We start from the raw sequence: 14,568 nt of genomic DNA on the forward strand, positions 1-14,568 counted from the left end.
GACATTCCCAGCAGGACATAGAATCTACAAAGTAAATTACAAGCTCCAACAAGTCTAATAAGTTAACTTGTGCAATTCACATATATATAACACACCATCCCTTAGGCAATATTGCAATAAAAGATTCTATTTCCTTTGTGTTCGACACATATATCTTGTTTTTGAAATGACATATCAATGTGCTTAAATGGTCGAAGCAAATCTAGCATCAGACCAAATGAAAGTCACCGAATAATTTAACCTGTTTTTCCCGACTGCTAGAATTTCTGGCCCAAATCATCCAATTAGATGCGTCCAAGTAAATCAAGAACACGACCCTTCTGAACTATGCCGTTCTCTGTTAGGTACTCGACAAATTCATCGATTAGATACGGCCAAGCCCCTTCAGCGTCATAATTCGATAGTGTAGGATCTACACTCTACACAAATTATATATTAGACATAGTTTAGCCAAAACATCTTCAAGATTAACAGAGAAAAAGAATGCAAGATTTTGTGCAATGCTAAAGCTTGAGAATATTCATGTTACGGTTGACCAATTATAATGCATATGTTTTCCAAATCTAACCTCAGTATGGTACCATATTCTTCATATTGGAAACCCAAGCTAGACTTAAAAAATCAACATATAGGCATCTAGTGTAGAAAGTTTAGACGGGAATAGGAAAATATGAGATCTTGTTATACAAAACGAGCTTAAAGGCATCTCAAGTTAAAGTTTAATCTTTCTTGGATCAGATGGGTTTATTATCTAAAAATCTATAAGGATCCTATAAGTGTAATCTAGTGCATAAAAATAAGAGATCTTTTCATTTACAAAACTAGAGTACTATCGAAAAGATATAATTTTGTAACCATATGTCACATAAATTACATATAGAATAATAAATATAGTAAGGCAAAATGTTCTGGGTCAACTCAACCCAGTCCTTAAAGAAATATTTTATTTTTTACCCATTCCTTTATCACCTCTATCTTACATGGTAACTTAGAGATAAGAGAACAGCATAATAGTAGGGCAAGATCTAAGCAAGTATGCATGAACGGTAAAGATGGGATAAAAGGCCTTCGATCTTACTCTTGCAAACTCCAGTAGTTGAGACCATGTGTCTCGAGAAATAGCTTTATTATGTCGTGCCTGAAAAAATAAACACAAAAAATAATTATTCAATCACAAAGGTGATAACAGGATACCTGTATGTTACGTGCTCATATTACAAATCTTATGCCACCTGTAAGAACTGGCACCAATGATCAACCAACGGCCACTGTTTTTCTTCAAACAACAATTGCCACATCCCAATTGCCGTATCCAATGCCAAAGACTTCTGACCCTAAAATCAGAAATTAATACACGCTCAGAAATTGCTCGAATTAGAAGCAGAACCTCAGTAGCAGTATGAGATACCGCTCTAAAAGGAGTAACATGTTGCAGATCCAAAACCATTTCTACAGCAACTTGCATTAATTTTTAATCTCACAAGATTGGAAGGATAGTAGTATTAACTATTAAGGCAGGTGGATTATACCATATAAGCATAATTACAAACGGATATATATATATATATATGTGCATGAAGAGATGCATAGATATATAGATGCATGGATGTACATATAGGCATACATGTAGTATGTGTCTGTAAGTAAACTAAGCAAATATTCAGCCGACAATATTAACTGATGCAGGTCATGTTAACTCGCAAAAATATGCTACATAAAGTACCTTCTCTTTTGCCCAGCCAAATGCAAAAATGTAAATCTCCTTGAACTTTTCTGAAGTAACAAAAAACAATATTAAGAAACAAAATCGAACAATTTGCTTCATTCTAGTCTCATGCTCAACTCTTTCATAGAACCAAAACGGTGGAAAAGTATATTGACTAATAGCACCGAATTAAAGATGACCTATGGAGCAACAACTACAGTCAGGCTAATTTTGTTATAAAGACTGAAAATGCTGAGCATAAAACATACGATCATCTTTCAGCTCTGAACGCATAAATGGTATCTTTTCACGGAACTTCTCCAATGAATCTACCCTGTAATTAAAGACGATCAGTAAAATTCAGAAAACTTTATAACATATCACTTCCAATCTAGCAAAAAATTAGAGTTGTAAATCAAACAGGTATTCACCCAAGAGACTGCAAGCCACCAACAAATTCCTGCTTTGAAAACTCACACATGGTAGCAGCCTTCATGTACCACGAAACCACTAGCTGAAATAGCATAAGCAAACTGTGTCAGACAACTTACCATGTAAGTCTGCTATTACAGGTTTATTATCCAACAAATAACATCATAAAAAAACTTTCCAAGACCATTTCATTTTAAAGAGCAACATATTAATTTTATTTGCTGAAAGTTACTATGAAAACATGATGCTTTCGCTCTCTAAATAGCTCAACTTATGAGAACAGATCAGACATCGAAACTTTTCAATATTGTAAAGCCATTTACGCATTTTGCACTGTAATTTGAAATATTTGAGGTTGGAATTTCAATGTACAGAAAGATGGAACCTGGTCTTTTGATACAAATATATATCTTGACATACCATAACAATATCTTGAGGATCCACCTGTTAGAAAGAATGAAATAGATTAGGTATCAGTATATCATTTGTGAAGACTTAATTAATAGTCGATTAGTAGTCAAGCATGAACTGGCACTTGTTCCTTAATGTAGATTCAAGTATATGTATTTTGGCTTTACCTGAAGGTCATTGCAGAGGGTACTAATACCATCAGCCATAATCATATCAGCATAAGGATCTGCAAAGCAAGATAAAATACACTGATTAAGAAATTCTTCCTAAATAGTTCCTTTAGAAACCTAAAGATACACACAATGTTATTGTTCTAAATAAGAATAATTTGGATGTAATACATACAAACTATCAACGTTTTGGAAAACAGCTTGGACGCAAGATGTACAAAATACGAATCATCAATGAATCGAAAAACTTACCTTTGTATCTATTGTAAAGTTCCTCTAGATGTCTCGTGTCTGTATATGATGATTTAGCATGAGGCTGACTGTAGAAAATATCAAAAGCTCCATCCAGATGCCAATCACTGGCTTTCAAGGTATGGAGAGCACTCTTTTCACTGCATACAGATATAACGGGAACAAGCTATAAGTAATGAGGCAATCAACACTAGGAAATGTAGGCAGGAGGAGAATCAAGTATAGTCCATTTAAAAATGCTATGCTTTCAGTTCCGTAACTGTAACACACTCCTCGGTCAGAAAACAAAAACCCATCTTCGTCTGACTGTATCCAAAAACCATAGAATTCATATATCTAATATTAACGGAACATTCGAAAATCTTGAGTTGGCTGCTAATGAAACTTTATCAAAATTATCAAAAAAGTGAACTATATGAAAATTTATAACATGCTAAAAGGTGCTGGCTTTGCATAAATCACACACATATAGACTATAAGAAAGGTCAACCAACTAATAAGAAAAGCGGGTAACCTGGCGCCGGTAATAGTAATGAATTGCTGAACCTTATCGCGATGCCCTCTTCCTAATTTGTTCTGTCAGTAACAATAAGCATAAATGGTGAAAACATGATTAACATTTAATGTCGTTTATATTAATGCTGGAATTTTACGTAAGCATCACCCTAGTCATTTCGTAATTCAGAAACTTTATACATATACACATGTAACCATTTAACACAATACTTAAGCCAATACTCAACTTTTCCCGGGTCATCAACACTTCCAAAAATCACAAAAAAAAACTTCTTCTGTACTTCAAATCCAGTCTAAATTAAGTAACTTTTTACATAAAACTCCTCGAATACGAGAAAAAAAAAGTTGCTTACTTTGAGGTCCAGACAAAGAAATGTGAAGACTTTTTTGAAATCAAAAACATAAATGTATACATAATATTCAAAAAAAATAAAATAAAATTCAAATGGGTATACAAAAGCACAATATATCTATGACCTTTCCAATCAAATAAAAAGATATAACAAACAAAAAACTAATTTACACATTATTAATCTCTATTATAAAAAGGGCAACTTTTTTTTTTCCTCTTGGAAACAAATGTGCAAAATATGTTATAAATAGTCTAAATATAAATAAGAATACTAATTAAACCTAAAATCATATCAATAAACATCAATTATGATCAAACTCTTTGCAATAAATCAATTGAATTGGAATAAAACAAAATGAAATTGGAAATGATGAAAATACCATGTTGGATATTGGTGATGAAACCCTAATTAGGAGAGAATGGCTTGAAGTATTTAGTGATGACAGAAATTAGGGTTTTGTAATTTGGGGATTTTGATTTATGAGTGTTTTCCCCCAATTTATTTTTTAAAGTATAAAACAAAATGTTTTCTCATGTAACCGGTTTAATATTAAAAAAAGGATAATCCATATCCGTATTACTCTATAAAAAATTAAAAATTATACATTTTACTCTATGTTAAAAACTCACATTTCTTTAAATATACAAAATCACCAATACCTCTCTCTTATCTATCTACATTAGTACATTATTTATATCTAATTATTATACACTATTCTATTTATATCAATGATGTATTTTACTCGTCATCGTTGTCACTATTATTATCGCAACATTACACAAATATCACAGTATTATTTTGTAATTTTTGTGTTAAGCATTACAGTAATATTCTATTACTACTTTTTTTTTTTTTTTAAATTTCATAAAAAAACTAAAAGTTAGTTTGATTGTAGAAAAGAAACCCTTTGTTTTTTAAGGAAAAATTAGAAATTGAAAATGCTTTCTAATTATAGTTTTTTAAGGAAATTTTACAAAAAAAAAGAAAAAATAATATTTTTAACTCTTTGAAAGAAATTTAAAAACACTTTTATTTATTGTTTTTCGTTTTCATTTTTCATCTCTCTCATTCCCTTAATATTTTAACATATTTTATAATTTTTTAAAATCTGATTATTTTCCAATTAAAATGCGTTTGCAAAAAAAATTCATTTGTTTTTAAAAACTAAACGCGCCTAATAACTTTTATTTCCAATTTTTCATTTTCACTTTTCATTTTTATTTTTTTTTAAATGAAGGTTTTCTTTTATTACCATAATATATTTGAAAGTTTTAGTTATTGAAGAAATGTTTTACTTTTGATTGAAAAATATTTATAAAATTATAATAATAAATATCTTAGTCTATAGTTATAAATTGGAAATAAATTGGAAAACAAGGTTTTTATTTTTCATGAATTTTTTTTGAAATAATCATATTTTAATATATTTATGTTGTGGTTGATTTTTATTTTTGTGAAAAAAAAGACAATTATAGATGTTTTTAACATGATAAGGTATTTATTGATATTGATCATCGGATTACCTCTTAAAAAAACATGTATATGGTGTAATTTTATAGACTTTAACATTGCATTATTAGTTTAGAATAAAAGGGGGAAAAAAAGTAAAATATTGGATAGGAAACAAGAAGAGAAAAAATTGTATATATAATTCTCGAGTTGAATGGAAAATCAAAGAAAAGAAAACAAAATAACTAATTAATTATATTCTTGAGTTATGGTTTTGGAGAAGTCATTCATGACTTGCCATTTTTGGAGCAACTCAGTTACCACTGCTGGCGGAACATTTATGTCTCTCAACACACACCTACTTCCACACAGGGTGTTGGTTGGTGCACAAAAGGAGCATCAGTTCGTATTCATTTTGATTTGAAAGTTAGGGTTTTAGGTTTGAGAGGAAGACGTTAAGGGTTTTAGTTTGAGAGGAAGACTAACTCTCACTCTCTTTTATGTTTATGATTTCTGAAGTAAACAGAAAGGAAAAAGAAAAAAAATATACATGTAATTTTACAATTATATCCTTACATAAATTTTCAATGAAACCATACATACTTGTATCAGTTTACCTTTGTCTTATTTTTCTATCAGATAGTAGAAGCAAAAAGCTGTTCATTAAAGCATTAAAAATTGACGGTTGCAAATATGTGACTTTCAGTAGAATTGTAGCAGTATTCATATGATGAGGTTCATGACTCAAATTAAAATACCGTAAATAGATAAATACCCTAAGCATGATACGAATTAGTAAACAAAACAATGCTAAACATCTTTTATGTTTTTCATTTGATTCATTATTTTAAAATCATGGATGGAGAACATTAAGTAAACAATGATTCTAGTGGTGTTAGACGTTGAGTAAAGCAACCAATCAACCACTGAATTAGGTTGAGAGAGGGTAGAGCAGTAATTTCATAAAGGATGTAATACATGGAAGGTTCCAAGTTCAGAATTTATCTGTGGTAGGTGTTTCGCCGTCCTGGTTGGCACGATGAGCTTGATCGTGACCTTGGACACCTTCCTGCATTTGTTGTTGCTTCTGCTGCCCTTAATCTTGCTCTTTGTGCCTCCATCCATCTCAGATAGTCATCGTTAGAGTAGTAGTGAAAACCGTTTTCTGTGAAATCAGAATGGTTATTCATTGACTTGATTGTGACAAGTTTCTTACACGCTTGAGGGCTTTTAGAATGGTCATCCTGTAGAAGGATGAGATTCTTTTCAAACCAGAGAATCCATGAAGGTTCATTTAAGTATTGATTAAGATAAAAAAAAAGCCTGTTTCTTAGAGTAAACTTACCATTTCCCATTGGTGAAAATGGTGACGTCCATATTCTTTATACATGTCATATATTGTTTTGTCACCTGCTAAGACCATTGTAAAGTCATCAAACACCCATAGGTTTCTAGATGTTTCAGCCAGGAACATGATGAGGATCTCAATGCAGGATTTCAAATATGGACTTTCAGGAAGAACATAGAGATTCTGCGGACATAATTGAAAGCAGAGAAGACGCGATCTCTATGTACATTGGTTAATAAGTCGTAGGCTTCGTACTTGGATCCATGACACTCCCCTCATTCGTTCTGACCCGCCTAGTATCAGAAAACATATCGGTTAGCCTTCCTGTTTTTGCGTACGGCCAAACCAATAAAGTATATAATATCGTTTCGTATGAAACCTAGCTAATTGTTAGGGACGGCCAGGTGTACTTAAGTATAGAAGTGTGAATTCCTCTCGAGTTAGGTATCTACGACGACCACGACCTATGCTGTTGAACCGCCTGAGATTTCTAAGTCTCTCACGAAGAGGTTTCAAATCCTCTCCCAAAGTGTAATAGATATGTTCACTCATATCTAAAGACATAAACAAAATTCAGTTCTGTTCTAAGTGAATGACTAAAAACTAACACAAACATTCTTATTATACTCTTTCTACCATTACCGGATTTTGATTTGAAATTTAGGGTTTGCTAACTAGATTTGATTCCCATAGAATAAAAATCTGATTTTACAATTAAATAGAAATAGAAAACAAAAAAAAAAAGATAGAACAAGAAATCATACCTCTTGTTGAACTGAATTACAGCGCCGACAATGATATTTTCTTTTGTTGAACTGGATTATACAGACTAAACTAGTACACTACTTATACTATTACTTTTTTTTGGTGTTTTTGAATGGAAATGGCAGACTAGGAGGAAAGCTTTCTTTCTATTTTTTTTTTTCCATTTTATCTATCCTATTTAATAAAGAGAAAGATCGTTTTTTTTTTCCTTTAAATAATTCAACCTCTTGAGTTATTTTTTTTACCCCTAATCTTTTAACACATATATCCTAAACCCTAAAACACCCTTACATAGAATCAAACATCTTCATACATATCTCATATTTCACAAGTGTCGTTTTTCAAAAACCAAAAGGAAAAAAAACTCTGGAAAAAAAAAAACCAAGAAAACCGGGGAAGAAACCCAAACAGGATCTGATATGACAAATTGCAAATAGTGATTTAGGTATGAGATTAGCAAAGAGAAGCGTACACATAAACAAAACACAAAAAAGAATTTTGCAAAAAACCATTAAAAACCAAAAACAAAAGGAAAAAAAACTCAAATAATATCCGATATGACAAAATCAGAATAATGATGCGGTGTTAAGTGGCCCAACAAAACAGTGCCATACGGACGAATGATACACTGCCACATGGAATGTCCCTATTCATAAGCTACATCTTTAACTTGTAGTATATATACAATATAATATGATGTGAATGGAATTAAAAGTGTGAATGCTACAAGTACGGAAAATTGTCCTGAAATTGATGACCAAATAAAAGTAGAAAAACAAACATGCGTCGATAAGCACGACATTTTTGTAGAGTTTTGAAAATAAAACGGTGTGGTGGCATTTCAAATAAAGAAATATTGTTTTTTCAATGATGTTGGAAGTTTTCGGTTAGTTTTATCTTGGTATCTTTATGATATTTTTGAACATTTACAACATATAGTTTGTTTTTATATTCTTCTTGGCTTTAGCGATGTATGAAATACGCTTGCGTTTATTTTAACATAGAGGTGAAATGAATTTCATTTGTTCGTATATCGATTTACCTAGCCTTGCTTGTCTAACGATCGACTTTTGCTAGTTTCTCGACATTCTTTCGATAACTTTTGATTATATATTTTAGTTGTAGTGTATATAATTAAGCATGACTGGTGTTAAGATGTCAATGTCAATTTACTCTTAAAAATATATATACTTTATAGATAATACAACATAAACCAGATCACTGTGAAACATTATATTATTGAGGTGATTAGTTGAAAACATAATATCATATTATATATACTACTATTGTATATGCTTTTCACTTAATTGGATGAACTTCTTATAATAAATCAGTAAAAAAAGAAAAACAAAAACTTAAAAGAATGAAAGATCGAAAGATGCATGATAAATGTTGTCTCGGATGACGTATGCCAGCCAAAAGTCTATTGAATATATGTATCAACCTTCCCTAGACTAGTCTTGTTCTAAACCTTAATAATTTTATATATCGAGTATTAGCAATAACATTAGTATATATATAGCATCATAAAAAGATGGCTAATTTAATTTCATTGAAGTATCATAGTCCCCAAATCAATCACCTGCTAAGATAGCTTTATCGATCTTTTCCTTATATTAACGTACACCTTTTATTTCGTGTGATCTCGATGGATGAGCATTGCGGTAATGGTGCTAGTGATCAACACTCTCCTTCCACGGTTAATAGACATGATTCTCCTTCGTGGAAGCTTGACATCAACCATTTCCGGCCATCAAAATGTTCTTCTACCGATAGTGAATCGTCTACTCTACGTCGCTTACTCCCAACTTCAAGTATATAACTCATGCTATTTCTCATTATATTATTAAGTTTATTTCATATAAAACTAACTTGCGCTTTAGGGTGTTTTACATGTAGTTGTACGGATAAAACTGGTTATGTACGTATGATAACCCTTATATACGTACTACGTTAATATATCTATGGTATGCTGTGCTTTTTAAAAGTGGTAGTTGTTACTAGAAACATAAGTATAGTATAAGAAAAATTATGGATGACATTCCTATATTATATGCCTATATTAATCTTTGGGCCTTTTTAGTTTTTGGAAGTTTCTAGCCCAAAAACTAATTTCATTCTTTTGGGCTCTTTGTTTCTTTTAGGCTTACTGGTTTTCTCTTAGACCCTTTGTTCTCTGAAGACCCCAAAGTTTTGACTATGGTTGTAATATTGTCTTCAAATAATACGCAGATAGGACCTAAACTTTTGAACAAAAATATTAATGCAAGTACAATAGTACATCATCATAACAAAACCATATCAACACGGTAAATGAGGTCCCATCCAAACCCACTAGTTAATTATCGATATGAGATGTCATAAACTTGTGAGTTATATAGAATAGAGGCTACAACTAGTGGTAAGTGTTTTTTTGGATAATTTATTAATTGTTCTTTATTTAAGATGCGTCAACAAAACTTTTAAATGCTTTATAAGACACATATATATGATTAAGTCATTCAGGCTAAAGTTGGATGGTAGAGGTTTTAGTCTTTTAGAAATAAGACTAGTAGGAGTAAAATTAATGTAACATTCGACATTCAAAACAAAGACACATATACTTGATGAGTGGGGTTTCCAAGACACAATAATTTCTCGTAATTGTATATTTATCTTATTTTGTTGTTGTATGTATGTGTTAAAAAACATATGTTTTAATGTATCGATTCTTTCAGAAAAACAAGGAAAAGTTCAAGCATACTACAAAAAACAAGAAAGTCTCTTTGAAGGGTTCAGTGAGGTGGAAACAATGAGCAATTCAGGTTTTTTACCTGGAGCCTTAACTGAGGTAAGTCATTCCCTCATTTCGAGTTTTTTACTTAAAATGAAAATACAACTTGTACGGGAATATATAACACAACTAAACTATAACCCACAACCTTGGCAAGGATCTAATACTCTAATAGCATATGGGCAGAGACGGAGCCAAAATATTTATCTCTAGGGGGCAAATTTAGAACATTAGTCTTACATTTAATTTGTATTGATTCACTATATTCACTTTTTTTTCTACAAGTAATTAAAACTCAAAATATATCTTTAAAATTAAAAAAATTACATTGTACAAAGATAGGGAGGCCCACACTGTTCCCCAAGCTAGCTCCGTCCCTGAATATGGGATTACCATGATATATATATATATATATATATAGATTGTTAGACTACTATATATACTTCTTCACTATTTACAGGATGAGATGGAGAACCTTGCTCGAAATGAGAGAATGGCTATATATGTGTCGAATGTAGCTAATTTGGTGCTTTTCATTGCTAAAGTCTACGCCTCTATTGAGAGCAGATCGTTGGCGGTTATGGCATCAACGTTGGATTCGTTTATGGACCTGTTATCTGGATTTATATTATGGTTTACTTCGGCTGCTATGAGAAAACCTAACCAATATCGCTATCCGATCGGCAAGAATCGTATGCAACCCGTTGTAAGCTCGTCATCAGAACCTTTAATTTATTGCTTTTCTTTTTTCTTTCTTTCTTTGTGAAATAAACTAGCAATTAAAGTCTAATCATGGTTTTCATTTTTTTTTCAAAGTTCAATACCTATTTTAAGTCTAAGGATTCAAATTTCGCCTCATGTCTTTTATCTGTTTTGATCAAGGTTTAGAAAATCTGACTGAATGTCGAACAAGCAGCCTTACTAATTCAACAGAACCAGATTAAAAAACTGAGCAATGTTACAAATGTATATATATAATGTACTGCCTGTTAAACCCAAATTAGGTGTTGACAGCCCATATTCACTTCCACATATATAGATATATAACTTATAAAACAATACATGGATCTTAAAAAATATAACCACCATTATTGAATAATGAACCAAAACATTTTCACATACTATGTCTAGATCATCATCTAAACATTAATTAAAAAAGGTACTAAAAATCATTCTTAAGAGTGGCTACATGATTTCTATTGTAATCATACTCTACTTCAACACTTTTTTGCTACAACTTGAAAAATGACAACATAACCGGTTCCATGTAAAACCAGTCGTTAAATTTGAGGCGGTTTAACCTGTTTGACCCAACCGGTTACATAGCTGATTTCCAGTAGTCGACTAGTCAAACCTGCTGGTTTGGTCCGGTTTTTAAAACAATGGTTTTGATTTAGATATGCAATTCATTTTATTTTAGTTTAAAATATGTTTAGGTAGTCACTATTTGATTTTCAGGGTATCGTTGTCTTCGCTTCAGTAATGGCAACTCTCGGTTTTCAAATAATGCTAGAGTCTGCTAGGGAACTCATAGCACAGGTATGAAGCCCTCTTATATATACACAAATTATTGTTAATTGACATTTTTGTTTCATGTCATTTTTTTTTTTTAATTTCCCAAACATGTGAATGTTTAATCGCGTTAAATGCAGACTCACCCTAGCAAGAATCATGATAATGAAATGTGGGTGATCGGAATCATGGTATTTGTCACAGTCGTGAAATTTGTTCTCATGGTTTATTGCCGAAGATTTGAAAATGAAATAGTGAGAGCCTACGCTCAAGATCATTTCTTCGATGTCATCACAAATTCCATCGGGCTAGCAGCTACTGTTTTGGCCATACAATACAAATGGTGGATCGATCCTGTTGGAGCAATAATTGTAAGTACACGACTACGTGCACTAAGACTATCTCTAATGAGGGTATTCATGGTTGCCTTTAGGTGTCCTTAGTTATCCATGGATATTTTTTGTCATTAAATCTTGTGCAAAACTAAAGATTTTTTTATGTATGTACATGCCCTTAGGCCCTTAGAATTAGAGATAGCCTAAGTTTCAAAGAAGATTTTTCAAGGTGTAGGCCCTTAGAAATTCCTTCATATCCGATCTTTGAAAATGTGTTGGAAATATTAGGGAATTTCTTGAAACTTTTAAAAAAAATATTCTGTCTTAGTTTTAAAAGAGCTATAAATGAAAAACCTTTTTGTAAATTTTATTTTTCTAGTATCATATTAAGTGTATTAATATTTTCATTTGCTTGTAGATTGCGTTGTATACCATTAATACGTGGGCAAAGACCGTAATAGAGAATGTATGGATGCTAATAGGAAGAACGGCTCCTCCCGAGCTTTTGGCAAAATTGACATATTTGGTTTGGAACCATCACAAACAAATACAATATATTGATACAGTTCGAGCATACACATTCGGGAGTCATTACTTTGTGGAGGTAGATATAGTGTTGCACGCGGATATGGTACTAAGTGAGGCACACAATATTGGCGAAATGTTGCAAGAAAAAATAGAGCAATTGTCAGAAGTAGAACGAGCTTTTGTTCATGTCGATTTTGAGTACACTCATAGACCTGAACATAAAGGAAAGGTTTGAAGCCAAACGAAGATAGGTTGTCATAAGAGAACTGTCAATAAAACATTCACAAATATACTTTTGCATTCGGAAGACAAGATTGTATTGTAATTCATTTGTTTAGTTACTAGATAGCAATTTGGTGATTCTGACTATACATACAACTTATTTTAATGGGAGGGATTCCTTCAAGTTGGCTAGTTATGTTAGCTAAATCTTGGCCCCGAAATCAATGGTTAAAATTGAAAAATCATCTTTCAAGCTTTTGAAGTCAACTTGAAGAAATCTCTTCCCGTGATGTAATATGGTTAGAGTGAGATATATGGTTACAATTTAGCTTTCTTTTCTTATTGATATGGAAATGAGTTGATAAAACGATATATAGTAAGGAGTGAAGGGTGTGACCGGCATCCAGAGATAGCTCAACAGTACTATGAGACTAGACGATCGCTTTAGGCCCCAAAATTCCAAGGCTTCAATATTCTGTATATTAGACTTGATGTTTGGATTTAATACTAAGTATCATTATATAACTTTACATTTCAGTAACACTTTTTTGATTTTTGTATTAACATCTACATCTTTTTTATTACTAGTAATTGAATAATAAGAGTCAAGCTATTTTTATTTTTTTACTTTAGTTTATGTGGTAAGAGATATGCTAGAATGACTAACAATTTTATAAAATATTTTATACTAACTTACATGTCACATGATGTGACCATCCATGTCATACAACTAATATTAATTTAACCATAGTTAAATAACTGCTCTATGGCTTTAATTTTTTTTTTTAACGGCATCTCATGCCCTATTGATTAACAGATTAACTTCTTTTTTCTTCTTGTGTGTGTTTTCTACTTCCAAATATAATAAAATTTTCTAAACCCAATAACTTCTTCCATATCAAAAACTTTATTTGTACAAACATATCCAGACAATCTCAATATTACCCATCACTGTTACAGTTTAATATAAATGAAAAGAAAAGTAATATTAATTATCAGGATGCAATGTCAATCGTAGATCCCAACAAAATGAAGAAATTAGATTCATTAAAATTACAGATTATAAGCAAAAATGAAAACCTAAGAAATAAAAAACTTAAATATGACAACAATCAACTGATTCAAATAAGTTATATTTTGGGATGTAAATGTTTCGGTTTTTGGTGAATGAAAAGAATAATTTTAATTAAAGAAGAGAAAGATTAATAGGTTGATGTATCTCCGATAGTCATTACAAATAAGAATTTCACATGGTTTAATCTGATTGTGTTTAATTGATGGAGTTATGAAGGTGTTAGAGGCTACGAAATTACGAATGGCTTAATGGAGATATGAGGGGAGTTAGGTTGAACGGAGAAGAAATAGTTGAATGTTAAATTGGGTTAAATAGGAATAACCGATCCTGAAAAGGAAGTTAGTGTGAAGAGATAAATGAATTAATTATGGTTAATTAATAATATTAGTTATTATATGACACGGAGCCCACCTATTTTGCCAAATCAGTTAGTATATAAATTTTTGTAAAACTGTTAGTAATTCTAACATTTTTCATGTGGTAATCCCAAAATTGATTTTCTTTGAAGCATCCAAAAACCTTAAACCGCCCCTATCATCATCCTCTATTAATTGGTGACGATTGGACATGAGACATCTTAACCCTTTATAAATCGGCAAGTAATGACATGCGATATCCGTAAGACCGTGAGCAAAAATCGGAATACCTATGCCGATTAAAAAAGACGTTGGTAGGCATCATGGGGTGTACATTTGTATTTGTTTTTGTTTTTATGAACTCTT

General features: G+C 31.5%; 2 protein-coding genes across 2 annotated transcripts; one reads left to right on the top strand and one right to left on the bottom strand.

Annotated features, from left to right (window-relative positions):
- Positions 1-58: 58 nt before the first annotated feature.
- LOC122592555 (DCN1-like protein 1) lies at positions 59-4,358 on the bottom strand. Its single transcript, XM_043764815.1, has 11 exons — positions 4,219-4,358; positions 3,485-3,546; positions 2,971-3,110; positions 2,716-2,774; positions 2,558-2,581; positions 2,137-2,219; positions 1,975-2,039; positions 1,724-1,773; positions 1,233-1,334; positions 1,079-1,138; positions 59-419 (listed from the first exon to the last, which is right to left on the bottom strand). The coding sequence occupies exons 1-11, from the start codon at positions 4,219-4,221 to the stop codon at positions 285-287; spliced, it is 783 nt and encodes a 260-aa protein (XP_043620750.1). The 5' UTR covers positions 4,222-4,358; the 3' UTR covers positions 59-284.
- Positions 4,359-9,049: 4,691 nt separating this feature from the next.
- LOC122590828 (metal tolerance protein 9-like) lies at positions 9,050-12,784 on the top strand. The gene is made up of 6 exons (XM_043762999.1): positions 9,050-9,215; positions 10,119-10,231; positions 10,635-10,880; positions 11,633-11,713; positions 11,827-12,057; positions 12,440-12,784. Exons 1-6 carry the CDS (start codon positions 9,050-9,052, stop codon positions 12,782-12,784), a joined length of 1,182 nt encoding a protein of 393 aa, XP_043618934.1.
- The last annotated feature ends 1,784 nt before the right edge of the window (positions 12,785-14,568 follow it).

This window comes from Erigeron canadensis, chromosome 3, assembly GCF_010389155.1.
Source record: "Erigeron canadensis isolate Cc75 chromosome 3, C_canadensis_v1, whole genome shotgun sequence".
Taxonomy (NCBI): domain Eukaryota; kingdom Viridiplantae; phylum Streptophyta; class Magnoliopsida; order Asterales; family Asteraceae; genus Erigeron; species Erigeron canadensis.